Source organism: Physcomitrium patens, chromosome 1, assembly GCF_059467195.1.
Source record: "Physcomitrium patens ecotype Gransden chromosome 1, ASM5946719v1, whole genome shotgun sequence".
NCBI classification, from domain to species: Eukaryota; Viridiplantae; Streptophyta; class Bryopsida; order Funariales; family Funariaceae; genus Physcomitrium; species Physcomitrium patens.
Window position 1 is genome coordinate 12399441 of NC_143410.1, and position 15044 is coordinate 12414484.

The 15044-nt window shown below is 44.0% G+C and overlaps 3 protein-coding genes across 10 annotated transcripts; 1 reads left to right on the plus strand and 2 right to left on the minus strand.

Moving 5' to 3' along the window:
* Positions 1-842: 842 nt before the first annotated feature.
* Positions 843-5684, plus strand: LOC112291374 (uncharacterized). Of its 6 annotated transcripts, none has more exons than XM_024538676.3 (17): positions 857-1226; positions 1335-1413; positions 1542-1603; positions 1894-1954; positions 2190-2267; positions 2425-2557; positions 2709-2738; positions 2882-2967; positions 3116-3194; positions 3360-3410; positions 3528-3647; positions 3839-3946; positions 4065-4213; positions 4330-4528; positions 4690-4815; positions 4989-5172; positions 5321-5684. In XM_024538676.3, exons 1-16 carry the CDS (start codon positions 1031-1033, stop codon positions 5130-5132), a joined length of 1701 nt encoding a protein of 566 aa, XP_024394444.1. In that variant the 5' UTR covers positions 857-1030; the 3' UTR covers positions 5133-5172; positions 5321-5684. The 6 variants fall into 6 exon arrangements, 5 of the variants coding, with proteins under 5 accessions (XP_024394454.1, XP_024394444.1, XP_024394475.1 ...); XM_024538697.3 differs by having other exon boundaries at positions 870-1226; positions 2476-2557; XR_002972416.3 differs by lacking the exon at positions 5321-5684 and having other exon boundaries at positions 843-1226; positions 4707-4815; positions 4989-5089.
* A 151-nt stretch (positions 5685-5835) lies between these two features.
* Positions 5836-8521, minus strand: LOC112291397 (biotin synthase, mitochondrial). The gene is made up of 7 exons (XM_024538747.3): positions 7973-8521; positions 7662-7841; positions 7365-7471; positions 6977-7182; positions 6677-6816; positions 6404-6514; positions 5836-6275 (listed from the first exon to the last, which is right to left on the minus strand). The coding sequence occupies exons 1-7, from the start codon at positions 8312-8314 to the stop codon at positions 6093-6095; spliced, it is 1269 nt and encodes a 422-aa protein (XP_024394515.1). The 5' UTR covers positions 8315-8521; the 3' UTR covers positions 5836-6092.
* Positions 8522-9175: 654 nt separating this feature from the next.
* Positions 9176-13562, minus strand: LOC112272858 (PH, RCC1 and FYVE domains-containing protein 1). 3 transcript variants are annotated; one of them, XM_090250290.1, is made up of 7 exons: positions 13261-13412; positions 12794-13121; positions 12226-12510; positions 11949-12083; positions 10531-11857; positions 10220-10431; positions 9176-10109 (listed from the first exon to the last, which is right to left on the minus strand). In XM_090250290.1, exons 3-7 carry the CDS (start codon positions 12229-12231, stop codon positions 9894-9896), a joined length of 1896 nt encoding a protein of 631 aa, XP_090106416.1. In that variant the 5' UTR covers positions 12232-12510; positions 12794-13121; positions 13261-13412; the 3' UTR covers positions 9176-9893. The 3 variants fall into 3 exon arrangements, with proteins under 3 accessions (XP_090106416.1, XP_024356897.1, XP_073390252.1); XM_024501129.3 differs by lacking the exon at positions 12794-13121 and having other exon boundaries at positions 13174-13562; XM_073534151.2 differs by lacking the exon at positions 12794-13121 and having other exon boundaries at positions 11949-12090; positions 12225-12510; positions 13174-13404.
* Positions 13563-15044: the final 1482 nt, after the last annotated feature.

Sequence of the window (15044 nt, forward strand, 5' to 3'; positions counted from 1 at the left end):
ATACCGGCGATGAAAGAAACGGGAGATGGCGGCGCTAGGCAGGCCAAGCAAACAAGCGCGGCAATCGCTTCGAACTCGTTCTCCGTGGAACTATTTGCTCGTGATCAGTAACCGGACATCCAAACATTTGGGGCGTGATCGACGCGATGAAGCTCAAGCGAGTGATTCCTGCTCATGGTACAAGGCCATCGCCAAGCAAGCCGGACACGGAGATCACCGAATGAAGTCCATTTAAGAGAAATTTCGCACCAGAATTAGGAAGCTTGAGCGCTCCGAGACGACCCAATATCAGCAGTTAGAGATGTGGTGTGACACTCAATTAAGTAGTTGGTAGCCGAACTTTCGACAAAATAAATTTCTATAGCAGTTCATGACCTGGTGTATCGTTGAACTTAATATCCCTGCTGGATTTTCCACCTAAACTACAAGTTCCTGCCATGAATTTTATCCACCAGTGGATTTGAATGCTATAAGGGTATGAGAAATTCTCCCAGTTGCGATCTCCTCACTTACTGCGAATTAAACCTTGCCCTTGTGAAATGGAGGCATTATTTGTACTGAGCTCCTGGGCGATCTCCGTGTATGCATCCTCATATTTTTCTCCAGTCCATGCTGTGTGCTCGGTTGATCAAGATAATTACGTGTTTTGAAGCTTTCTTTAGCTTTCAATTACAGTTTTGCAGAAGAGGGTAGGTAAGACAGAGCTGCAAGTCTGAAATACGCGAAATTTTAGATTTGTGCTTAAGTAAAAGCAACGTAACATAAAGGAACGTAACACGGAATGGACTCGAACTGCGAATTATGCAAGATGAAGTAGCAAATTTGAGGCCACAAGCTGCACTTTGTATACTGAGCAATTCTAGCCCATTCCAATGCGCTGTGATCACCTTGGAAGGGCACTGCGCTTACGTGATTATCCTGATGGAAATCGCCCCTGTGGATTCCAGAAATCCTTACCTGCTGCCGCTGGAGACAACAGAGTACTGTGCAAACAAGGGAATGCTCTGCTTTTTGGAATTTACTTTGGGGCATGGCAGTACTCTGTTTGAGGTGGAGAATAACAGGTTGTGAATATAGGTTAGCAGGATTCCGTTATGCCGTTACCGTTATCAGCAATGCAGCTGCGAAACGGTCGCCTCCCTCGACAACTGCGCTACAACAATACTCCCCACGAAACCCGTCAGACATCTCACCTACCTGGTTCGCCTTCCAGCAATTCATCGGAGGTATTCCAATTTTCTCGTGCGTAGCTCTGCTGATGTAATTTGTGATGGCGATCGGTATCTCCTGAAATGAAACGCTAATGAGAGCACAAATGGGGCTTGGCGAATTAGGTCAAGAGTCGCTCACAGTGGAACACCTATGGAAGCAGGACCTGGAAAAAATTCAAGATGCAAGGCCGTCCTTCTGCAGGCAATCGATATGATTATTCTATCACTGTTACACAAACTCTGGAAGTTAAACATCGTGTAAACAGTCATTGGCTCCGTGTATGAGGAACAATGACGACCTCATATGGCTGTTGCTGCTGTGTGGTTCAGATACTCTGCAACGTATTCTCCGCCGGCATGTGCTGATAGGAAGTTACCAACTCCATACACCCGTAAGTTAACACAAGCTTTAATACCAAGGTCCCCCTCACACTTTAATCACGTAGTTGATCATTATTGAATGACTGAAGGGAAAGCTCAACATGTGATATTTTCTGTGATGAGGATTTAGCTAGATTTTAAAAAGATGCTAAGTCCAATCATGCCACTCGTCACACTTGTTTCTGGATTTCAATCTGGCAGTTGTTAAAATTTCGAACTTTTCAAAATATGTTTTAAAACGTCGATGGAGGCGATTTTGTAACCTTGAAATAGTTGGAGGGTGGAATTTGAGCTTTTGTAGGGTCCCCTCAGAGACCTCCACCAGCTAACAAGATGGCACTAAGGGCTCCGAACAAAAACTTGTAAGTAACTTATCAGAATCGTGTCATCAGTAGGCGCTATATATGTGAACCTTGCAAGTATTCCACGAGGATGTTGCCATGCACCCATTATTAAACCCTACTTTTAGGATTATAGTTCGAGTGAGAGATGGAATGAGATACCTATTAACCTGTAAACCTATAAACCTCGACATGAGGATGTCAAAAATTCTTTGCCTTGAACGAGGGCTCAACTTTATGAACGCCGGAGTCACAGAATCAGGTTCCGGTGCTTTTGGAAGACAACTGTGATTTTCGAAGTCTTGAAGAACCGGGGTTGGACTGAGACAAACAGGTAATCGTCATTTTAATTTCTAAATCCATCTTGATTGAAGTATTCGCCACCGTCACTGCATGACATAATCATCGAGCTTTTAATTCTAGATTTTTGTTGGAATCGTTTGGGGGCTTAGTGCACCTAAATGAATATTTCATTATTTCATCTGCTCTAGAACATCCAATTATACGTTAGCCGGATTGGTTGCTTACATTGGAAAGTGCAGCGAATTGGATTGGGACTTTTTTTGGTCAGATGTCGGGTGGATGTATGAGTTCTTCGATCATATACACCTTGCAGATCATCAGGTGACATGTCAATTTATTCACTTCTCCTTTCCTGTTCGTAGAAGTGCACATATGCTGTATTTGTAATTCTGAATCTAATCCCCCTGATGTATAACATGAGTAATTGATTATAACATGCACAATATTTAATGTTATGTGTGTTGACTACCAGAGATTCAACCACTTTCGTAATTATTATGAGGTATAAATCTGTATCTCATGACAAATCTTACCAACAGACGTCCACAGTGCTTCGTTTGCAGAAGTTTCTGGGCTGGTTTGAACTTGAAGCAAAGTGATCTAGATTCAATTTCACTTGCTAATGGTAGGACTCTATCATTGCAGTTGACAAGGAAAGACTTATTGATAAAAAATCTTAAGCGTATGAAGAAGACTCTGGAGCGTGATGGCCAAACTGTGGAAGCAGGAAAGTACGCGTCATTCTCATAAGTTATCATCTGGATGGAAAGAACAACCTGGAGCAAATTAGTGTATTGACTCATTTGTAGCAAGTCTTCTCGATTTCAATCATACCTTCTCATTTTCCATGACTGCAACTAATCACTAATTGAATCGCAGGTACAACTTTTTCCCGCAAACCTATGCACTGCCCGCGGAGTATGGCCTTTTCGTTGAAGAGTTCAAGAGAATGTCACCGGTATATGAACATTTATTCCTAAATCATGTGGCACAAAAAAAGTTACTCATCCATCTGAAATATAATGAAGAATTACTTTTGCACTTTTGGTTATTGCAATTACTTCTTATTTCTCCTCTCTTCTCACAACATGGATGCTTCAGCTTAGAAACGATGTAATTTCAGGACCCGAAACTCACAAAACTGCCGAAGGGGGCTAAAAGCTTACAAGAAGTTGTAAGTATTCACAGGGCTCTGTTCTTCGTATTTGAGGAGGTTTGATTGTTATTTGACCACGGTACTGAGGATCGTAAACTTCGAGAAGCAGTCATGTGCCTCCTCTTTTCCATGCAGGGTGTGTGGATTATGAAGCCTGTGGGTAAAGCAAGGGGCAGGGGCATATTCCTTTTCACCCGCCTGAGCCAGATCAGTGAATGGAAGAAAGATCATCGCTGGAAAATCGAAAATCCTCAAGTTAGGATTAATTTCATTTGATATTCAAGTATTTGGTATGTTTTTATCTGATGGATTCATGTAAGAGAAACGTAAGAGATGATTTTGCTTTATTTCTAAGATTTCATTCAGAACTCGTTTGGTAGTCTCGGAAAGAAAGAATGGTAGAATGAACTTATTCTGGAGTGGACTATTGGGATATGGCCGTTCAGGTGGAAAATTACATTGTGCAGCGGTACATCGACAACCCCTATTTAATAGGTGGAAAGAAATTTGATCTCCGCCTCTACGTGTGTGTTCTTTCCTACGCTCCACTCAAGGTAATTTTTACCCCAACGGAGCATAGCTGAATTTGACGCATAGCTGAATTTCAAGTGTTGATTGAGCTTATTTTCGCCACAAAGTGCTCCACTTACTTTATAAGTTGATCGGAGGCAGGCGTATGTGTACAGATCAGGATTCGCCAGATTCACGATTGCTCACTTCACCGTAAAAAAAGAAGACATTGTCAACAACTTGGTGCATCTTACCAATTTCTCCATTCAGAAGCATGCTCCCACCTTCAAGTCGAAGACTGGTACTAAATGGTCAGTTATGTCCAGTGCTCTCTTTCACATGTGAGACAAATAATGAAAGTAATCGTGCATTGATCTGAAAAAGACCTGGAATCATTGATTACTCCGTAACAATGTCATTGAAGCAGGTCCCTGCACAGCCTTAAGATGCACATGATATCGAAGCATGGAGAACAGGAAGTAAATGCCCTCTTCCACAAGATCCATATGCTCATCCTGCGGTCACTTCTGGCAGTTCAGAACGTCATTATTCAAGACAAGCATTGCTTTGAGCTTTACGGCTACGATATTCTGGTGGATGATACATTGAAACCATGGATCCTTGAGGTGAGTGCCACAGATCCACATCACTTCCTCGCGTGGTTTACATAACCTTCTAAGTTTGGATCGTACACACCAAGTCAATTGTCCTTAGATGGATGAAGCTCAAGTCGTCTTTGTTGGCTACTCTCACTCAAACCATTCGAATGGCTGAACTGATCTCGAAGGTGAATGCGTCCCCTAGTTTAGCTGCTGATACACCCGTGGACCATGAGCTCAAGTATGGGATGCTTGATGATGTTCTCACCCTCGTCGACATGGAGCACAAACTGCCACCCCAGAGCTTAACTCAGGTGCAATCAAAAACTTTACTAGTGTTTATAGTTTGTTCATCACATGTCAGTATTCTTTCTAACTGTTTCGAGCAACTGAAGTTAAAAACCTATGGATGATGCGAGACTGGAATCCCATAAATTTCATCACCTTGCTGAGGAAAATGCTGACTGCAAACGTTGTGTCAACATAGGTTGGGGGATTTGATGTGTTGATAGATCAAACAGCTCCTCCAGCCGCCAAGCCTCCACAGCAATCTCACCTCTTGGGCTGTTACAATGACCGATTGGAAAACCTGAAAGAGTTGAGAAAGCCGGCTAGACAAAGCACCGCTTGAGAAGCGAACTTATGGTGATCTTTTGAGGATTGCAATCCAGGTCTTTCGAGGCATTTTCTTATTTGAATATGGCCCTTTTCATTTTTTTTCATTTCTCATCTTTTTATATATTTTTCAGTTCAAGTCAATTTTGCTGTTTTATGTAAACGACGTTTGCTAAGTGAAGTAAATTTATATCACTTGTGCAGCAATCAGGTTCAACTTGAGTTAATTTTGCAAATTTGAATGGACGAAACTAATGATTTAAAGCCTTGGGATTGATCAATAATGAGTTCATTAATGTGCAAATTGCATGGAATCGAAGTGTTCGGTCATGTTTTAGTAAATAGAGTTGCTTGCAGCATGTTATGTAAATTGATTTAATTTTGGTGATGGAGCCAAAGGTTTTCACATGATAATTGACTATTTTATTGCAACCTTCTGAAAGATACAAAACCTTCGTGTGACCAGATTGTAAAAATTTGGTGGAATGATTAATTTATTGTGGTCGAAAAAGTATTCAAAAGGATAAACTTCACATCCATACATAAAATACCCATCACTCTACTCCCATTTATTGTGGCAAATTACACTAATTTAGATGTAAAAATGTCGAAGTGGAACTTCACCAACTCTAATCTAATCTAATTTAGTTCATCTTGAATACCTCAAAAATTCTTCACATGGTTAAATGACTTATTTAAATAAAATAAAACAAAATAAATGGTGTAAAGATGCATATTGTCATTAAACTTATCCTTCATCAGTCAAAGTCACGATACAACCTTTCTAAAGAAGTGTCACGAAATTAATTGTCTAATGAAAAGACTAACCTAAGTAAACTTGTTCTAAACTGAGTAGACAAAATTGCTTACAAGCGAAACGACTGATCAAAGAAGTTGTGATCATTGATCAAACTCGCATCTGTAACTAAGTGAACTGTTTCAACATCCAGTTATTGATGAAAGTATAGAACGGTTCTTACGCGACAGCTGCCTCTTCAATCCTTTCATGTACATCATGCCCTTGATTGAAATTGGGGGGCTTGGAGATAAGACCAAGGGTCTGAAACATCTGCTGGTCTGCATCTTTATCATTGTTTGGTGTCGTTAACAACTTCTCACCCGTGAAAATTGAATTGGCTCCTGCCATGAAGCACAGCGCCTTCACGGACAAAACATAAGGTCCAGAGGAAGGTTAATTAGCACCAACTCTTCTTTGCTTTCAAGCCAACCCACACTGATACACAAGGCCGAACATCTCGTCCTTAAAGGATAAAGGTTGGAATTTACCTGCTCTGGTTGGGAGAAGCGCACACGGCCAGCTGACAATCGCACCATTGCTTTCGGCATAACAATGCGAGCCGTTGCGATCATTCTCACCATCTCCCAAACCTCTACGGGCTGCAGTCAGACCACTATAAATCGGTTAGAATTAAGGATAGCAAGGACATGGCATGATCCATCCAAAGATTCAACCTGGTTGCAGTTGCAATAGGATTCATTCATGTTTCTGGAAGAGAACCAAGTATGGTGCAGACTCGGGATTGAAGTTAATCGTACAACCTTTTGGTTCTCGAGGGGGGTACCCTTGACCGCAAGGAGCGCGTTTATGGGCACACTTTCAGGGTGTTCGGGCAGGGTGGCCAAAGTGTGTAGCAGCCCCACTCGATCTTCCTCAGCTTCACCAAGTCCGATTATACCTCCTGTACACACGGTACGACGAGCCCGTTTCACATATCAGCAAATAAAATGCAGCATAGTTAAATGTACAGAGATGTATGTGTATATATATATATATGATGAGGGAAAAAAAACGAAGATGCCATGTCTCTAACGATGGGTGTCTGAAGATTGGTATCGCACCTGAGCACACACTGATCCCAGCGTCCCGAACGAGTTCAAGTGTTTTCAGTCGTTCGTCATATGATCGTGTGGTGATAATATTCGGATAGTATTCCCGAGATGTATCCAGATTGTGGTTATAAGCGGTAAGCCCAGCAGCCTTGAGTTGTTCTGCCTGCTTCTGTTCCAACATGCCTAATGTGCAGCATACCTCCATCCCCATGCCCCTGCTCATGAAGAACAGAGTGTGAAGGCAATGATTGAGATAGATATCTTCACAGCTATTGGGCTCTTCAAAGCACATGGCTTAAGGGTTTGAAGCGAATGTAAAAAAAACTTATCCTAGAACATCCTAGGACTCTCACACCCTCATATACAACTAAATGAGATTGGTTTTATTAGACATTACCTAATCTCTTTAACATACTCTAGGATCTGATTGAAGTTGGTTTTCCTTCCAACAGTGTCCCTCCAAGCAGCACCCATGCAAAACCTTGAGCTCCCTGCCTCCTTAGCCTGTTTTGCAGGACGATAAAGTTTCATCATTCACACTGTACCCATAACTTTAAATCTCGCGTGCAAACGCAAAAATTGACATGGAGAAGAATGCCGACATTAAAAAACTACTTTGCACGTGTGGATCCGAGCTAGGACCCAAGCGCTGTATCACAACTTCAGCAAGTACTAAAAAAACAAGGAAACTTACCTTCTTCGCAGCATCCAAAACGATATCTTCAGAGAGCAGCTTTTGTGCCTTCACACCAGTGTCGTACCGAGAAGATTGAGGACAGTAGGAACAGTCTTCGGAGCATCCGCCCGTTTTTATGGAAAGTAATGTGCACTGCTGCACTTCCCTCCATTTATGTGTGTGCTTGTGAACTTGAGCCTGGCAACAACTTCGAGTTCAGATCACCACCAATGCACAGCATGCTTGAAACCTACGTAGATACTTCCCAAAGCCCTAAGAAATAAAATAAGAAGCACCAATTTGAGAGAAATTCTGCACCAAAGACACACCCCGTAGAGCAGAAGATCCATCAATGGCGACTCGTAGATGGCCTGAATCTCGTCACGCGTCCAATCATGCCTAGGCTCGTTCCGGATAGCGTACTCTCCCGCAATCGCAGCGGAAGATACCTGCCTCAATGAAGAGCTAGATATCTCTTCGCTATGATACTCCCGCACTTGACCCAACAACGCGAAATAGCCGGAAGGTTTCAACTGGCGGGGCAGGGCAAAGTCTACATCCCGAGACTTGCGAACCGAATTGGAATACACAATGCGAGAGGAGCGCGAGAACGAAGCCACGCGACGAAGAAGGCCCACACTCGAAGCCAAAGAGCGCATTCCGACCGCCATAACTGCAAATCTTCCACAACCAATACTTCCAAGCCCACCCAATTCTATCAAAACTAATGTAACAGGGCAGAGAATGCACAAGTTCCCGTCCACATTGAGCTACGCCTCGACGATTGAATGATGCGACAATCGCACACAGCAACCAAAAATCAGAATCTAACCCTCGCAACACATTCAGCACATTCTGATCAGAGAGAGCCCTAGCTTCGACTGTAGAGGACGACAGTTTCCACGCAGAAACTGTGGTGGCGGCGATGATTCCGAGGGCTGGGTGCTTCCTTCACCGGAAGATGCTCAGCACGTCCAATTCTTGACGGACTTCGTCGTCATTTCGTTGTCATTTCGTCACCGAGGACGTGAGGGATAATGTCGATGATAGTCCTTGCGTCTATTAATGTCTTCAAGTCAAAGATTTGTAGACGAGGCCAAATTTTCATTTGCATGCAAAAGAAAACTTGCAGAAATAAAAACTAAACTTTCCAGGAATTCTTGAGCATCTTATTCATCAAATAGGAAGTATAAGTAACACTTTAGATATTTAATGAGTTCAAAATGTGTTTCCTTTTACAAGCACTCATCCACAGATTATATAGATTTTCAGCGAGCTTCAAACAATGTTCATCTAATTTGAGTTTGAGAAATACTTTGCAAGATTCTTATTTTTCACTTTGGTTCATTGCACACTGATGTACCAAGTGTGCACACAATAATCACAACTGGGTTGAAATTTCCAACAGCTTTTTGAAGTGACAAGATTCCTTTCAAAAGAGTGACAAGTTCTGGTCAATTCACCAACAACCCTTGAGCGAAACAGCATCAAATTCCGTCACAAAAATAAATGGAAGTCTTGAGGCGTTACACTGCAGCATCAATTCACCATCTCGTTCACTTATGCAATTCAATCATTCAGACGGAACATGATTGTGACCCTACTGGACCCACAACTTACAACAATGTTTTTCATATACTTCTTTTTCCAGGTCATACTCGTCGAAAAAGTTCCCAAACAGATACCGACAGCTAGCTCACTTAGCTTCCTGAATTGCATACTAGAATTACACTCCGAGTTGGATCCTCATACCATGTTGGATTCTACCCATGCCGACCTTACAACTGCTCTTCCGTAGGAGATTCAAGAGTAACGCTGTGTCGGTGATGTTTGAGTGGTTACAGTTATCGATCAGATCCATGTCGGCTCACCGACACAAATGCTACAGGTTGGGTACATTCGGCGGCTTGGTGCTGATTATTGTGAGACATCTGGGAAGAGATGCTACGGGCTCAGATTCCATCGAGCAAGCAAAATGGTGGAAGGATTTGTCTTGTAAATGATCGTACATGTGGAGGTGGCGGGGGATATCTACAAGGATCAGGTCACCGCCGAGTTCTCGATGAATGTGTGGCCAAAACCGCCACATACGGGACCGAGTGTCGTGGTGAAAAATTCCTGTAGACACGCAGCGACACACTGAGGGACAGTTCATGAAGACCGCTCTTCTTAGTATCTTGGACGCCGAGACAACATGCGAAGCTCAGCGATGGAAGCTGCCGGTGGAAGTAGCATCTCTCCTGCATCGGTTTAGAGGCCGATCTTGTTCATGGCCAACTCCCCAGGTCCATCCCTGAAGGGAGTGTTTGCCGCTGAATATGACTCCCGTGTGGATTGAGAACCGGCGGGAGCACCAGGGGAATTCATCGCCGTCATGCAGCGGCAACACCACTCATCCATTTTCCTTTGGAAGGAAATTTGCTTCAATCGAACCCCCATGCTTCTGTAGTAATGATCCAAGTTTGCCTGCAGGTACAGAAGAGGAATTGGCATCAGGTTTAAGATGAGACTGCAGTGGAGTTGATAGTAGACGGTAAGATGACGGAGGTTTCATCATAGAAGATTGGTGGACAGACCAGATCGTCGGCAGATGCAGCCTCCATGCGGCGCTCCCAGTCGTGGAATGCGTCTTCCTGAACAACACCTTCCACCTCCCCGTAAATGGCTGCGTGGAGGCTCTCAGCATGACGTCGCGCTTCAGCCAACTCCTTTTGAAGCGCTTTGATTTTTCCCGACCGAGAAGAATTGTCATGTGATTGGACTCCGGATAGCTTTCTGCTGTCTGAGTCTGCATATTGAAATCGAAGAAAAAAAAGCATAAGAACGTTGAGACGATGTGAGTGCCAAACGCACGTTGAACATTTTCAGAAGATAGATGAGAACAAACCTGCTGCTTGAGGAGGGCATTTCTCGAAGTGTCCAGTGTCTCTGGAGGAGGTCCGGGTTGAAGCTCGGCTTAATCTTCGACAATCAAAGCCCATGGGATACAAAGCATCCGAGTGATTGGGTCCTTGCGACCCAGCTGTCCAGTGGACTACTGGAGTCTCCGGAGGCCACACCACTGGACACGGAAACCAGCTGTCGGAGGTATGTCCTGAACCTAGAACTCCACGCTGACCTCGTTCCCACGCCCAGATATCCCTACCGCCATCAGACATGGTGACCGTGTGTGCTGCCCCGCACGTAATGCCTTTGGATCCCGTGACAGGATGACAGTTTGCCGAGCTATCCCCGAACACGCGCACAGGAGAGAGAGCATCGCCGCTTCTTGAACCAGGGGGTCCAATTCCAGCGCAGAGGCCTAATCCTCCCTCCATTCCCCACACCCAAACGTCACCTATTTCAGTAACCACAGCTGTGTGAAAGAGTCCACAGGCAACCGTCCGAAGCCGCTCGTTCGGAAGGCCTTCAACAGGAGCAGGGTAGGATTGATTTACCGTAGTGCCTTGACCTAATTGTCCATTCTCTCCCTGGCCAAATGTCCAACAAACGGACAATCGACCCTCTAAGCAAAAGCTCTCTTTCGATCTGGTGCTGGCACACTGTGTGAGATTACGGCTGGAAGATACGCGCGACGAGCCCCAAGCGGTCGACCTGAGGGAGGAACTCGTCACACTGTCTTGCCTCGTGCGCACGTTTGGAGAGTTTCGATTGTGTTCCAACTGGTCGACCATCGATTGATGAGTCCTGAAGAAACTATGCCTGGGAGTGGGGGAATCTTGGATGACGTCCCAGCCTTGCTTGTTACGTCTACTTCTCGGGGAGTTCGGTTCCAATATAAGATCCGTAGGATTGTCATCCTTCACAGCAAGAATCGCAGTGTGAAATGCGCCGCAAGCAAGGTCAACTATAGAACCCACGACGGATGCGGCGAGATATTTCACAACCTGAGGGTATGGCCTGTCTCTGAAATCTCCAAGTCCTAGCTGACCAAATTGGTTGTTACCCCAGGCATAACAGTCGAGATCAATCTCATCTCTTCCTTCCACAAGAGCGACTATGTGTTCATTCCCCAAAGCGACTCGATAAACCCTGAGCCCCGAAAGTCCTCTTACCCTCTCAGGGCTCTCTATGTTTATGGCACGGTAGCTCATATCTCTGCTGCTGTGGTTGTCAGAATAGTCCGAAGGGTTGGACACAGCACCCCAGAGCCAAAGCGCACCGTCTATGTCTACAGCGCAAGACATCATGCCACCAGCTTCCACGAGGATGATCTGCACCAATTTTTACTAGAATCTCAGAACTCACTCACAAATCAAGGTATAGCGATATTTCTCGTGAGGAATTCGGACACTCAGAAATCACCTTTGGCTGTATGCTCTCCCAGTCGGAAGTTGCTCCCTCGTGGCGCACAACCCCACTTCGGCGAACCTCATCGCCGGAGGTTCTGTGAGTGAAGGAAATTGGTGAGGGCTGCGATGTAGCCTTGTCACGACCAAGCTGACCGCCCATGTACAGTTAAGGAACAAGAGCTTCAAGCAGCATTTAAGCAAGTAAGAAACGCGTAGAGAGCATATTGATTTCGAGAGAGGAATTTGTAAAGAGAAAATGAATCGAATGTAAAAATTTCAGAGCTGGATACAGGCATTGTAACCCCAGGACCACACCACGCCGTCCGCAGTCAATGCGAGGTTGTGGTAAGCCCCAGCTGCGACCTGCGTAACTTTAGGTGGCCGATAGACGCCATCTTTGCCAAGCACGTAATGGGCGTGGGAGTTGTCCTCTCTCCCGATTGAGTGCGAGCCCCCAGGACTGTTTTCATTGTCAAGGTTCGTCCCAACGGCAACAAGGGTAGGTATAAGCTCGTCTTGGAAGACACCCGATCGCCCAAATAGGCCTCGCCCCCATGAATACACATCTCCCGTGGCTGCACAAACACATTTATCTTCTGTCAATCGACATTTTCCAGGTATAAAATATTCCGCAGCCTTTGTGTAAATTCCGAAACCTTCCAGACTCAACGTCCGAATTTTGGTAGCTCCAGCAAGTGCAATAAGAAATAAGAGAGGTGGACAATTGCTACGAAATGGAGGGATGCATTCAGAAACTCGCAAATCTCTGCCGCGGAAAACTCCGCCCAGAGTAGGAGCAAACTTGGATTCCTACACGAGTCACAGAAACTCGAGGGCTGCATGATTTGTGTGCTTAACCTCAACAGCAAGCTCCATCATTCTGGAACAAAGAAAAAGAGTCTTGTTCCAAAGGCAGTCAGTAGCTAAATGCGTTCCGCTTGCATTGTTCTCGTCAGAACGCGTAACGTCACACTGATGTCACAACCTTGAAGAGTTACACAGGTTTAACGAGCACTTCAATCCCAGGATACATTTCACCCCTGGTTTCTCCTGTGAGGATTCCGTCACACGATCTCATCAGCCTGCGCCTAGTTCAGTGCCATGCCCCGCAACAACCTCCACTTGCGTTCGACTCAGCACGTAGTAATCCCAGCTCTCGATCACAATCCAACACGAGTTCTCCAACCTGCACAAACGCAAACGAGAAGAGCTATCTAAGCAAATGCGGCGATCATTACCTGTGAGAGCAACAGTGTGGGCATCTCCGGCAACAAGTTGCACTACAGTACCCTTGGCATACTCAGAAGCTTCTCTTCTCGCCATACCTCTTCAGCCGATTCTTCTTCACGATTCTCCTCCAACGCCTCTCTAACTTCCCTCGGATGTAAACTATTCTTCCTACTGCCTCTTTCTACTTTCGCAGCCAACCTCGCACACTGAAATTCCCTGCAGTAGGCGATGAGCGTCATGTCCATGAGAAGCGAACCAGCACACCAACTTCACCTGCTCTTTCTTCAAGCTGATCCATAACAGCCTTTCCCCACTCTCCACCACCATACGAAATCCGAGGAGTTCCATTCTCTATCCCTCTCACCCCCTTGCGGAATCAGCACATTACAGCCAGCTGATCACCGCAGCTGAAAGGACGCAGCCGCCTGTACAGCAAGCATGTTAGCCGCGCAGTGCTCAGTGGCGATCATCAAGTTCAACCCTCGAGAGTAAAACTCGTTGAGCAGATCCCACGCTTGCTCTCTGGCTGCCTGACACCCACTCCCCACTGACACCCACAAATCACCAGCAGACTATTTTACCCCGAGCTTGCGACAGAGCATAGATATTCATATGCCCACGGCGTGTCTGAGCCCGCGGATCACTCAGAAACGAAAGTCCAGGTTGAGCGGCGCCGAGACGAATCCAACCCCAACCCGGTCCAACCATCGCTGATCGGTGTTGCATCTCGCCTGCGAACGAGGATTGATCGGGTGCGGATTGACCGGGCTCATCGACCAAGTTTAGATCTGAGAGGGCTTTTCACTGTAGCTCGAATCACATCGCGACAAACGACGTCGCGAGACTGCAAGCCCAGTGCAACCTGGCATTGCCGCTGCGATGAAATCTTTCGACCCAGTTAGTCTTGGGTTTCAACTAGTTCTACGTCCTGAGCATTCTGTGCTTTTTGTATAGTATTTTTATGCGCTCGTTCTTAAAAATCAAACAGTGCAAGAACTCAACATGATAAAACAAACTATTTTTTCTTCATTTTTCAGTTATTATGTGCCATTGTTGTCATATTGAGGTGATGAAAATGCTTACACCAGTACCAGAGTCTTCTCCTTGTGGAAGTTTTATTTTATAGTTGAGATATTAAAACAATGACAATATATTGTTATATATATATATATATATATGTGTGTGTGTGTGTGTGTGTGTGTGTGGAGGTTTTGATTTTTTTACTTTTTGGTGTTTTGGTGGAAATTAGCTTGTGTCACTTCATGGTTCATAAGATACATGCAATAAATCTTTCACTTTTCATGCAACAAATGCATAAACCATCATTACAGATCTCATACTATGTTATACAACACATAAATTGTTATTACTACTCAAAGCATGTACTTGGAATTTTGATGATGGATTTTCAAAGAAACACTTCAATAAATTTTTTAAATAGTTTTTTTTTTTTTTTGTTTTTTTTTTGGTTTTTTTATCAATACATAATAACTTCTAGATTTATTAAAAAATAATATCATTTAATTTATTTAATTATAGTATATTTATTCATAAAACTCTATATTATGTTAATTGATCTTTAGATTGATTGTTGTGTAGGTACTATGTTTGATACATAATAATAAATGTATCTCATATAGACAAGATTTCTTATTTAGAAAGATATAAATAATACAAGGTTTCAAATAAGGTAGTTTTGTAAAACCAAATAATTGAGATTTATTTTTAGGATTATTTTAAATATCAAATCCAAAATATCACCATTCAAACTTTATAACCCTCTCATATTACCTCTTAATTCAAATTTTATTATCCCCTAGTATGTAATCAAAGAGAAAAGAGAGTGTTGCAGATATATATATTTATTCCAACAATTATC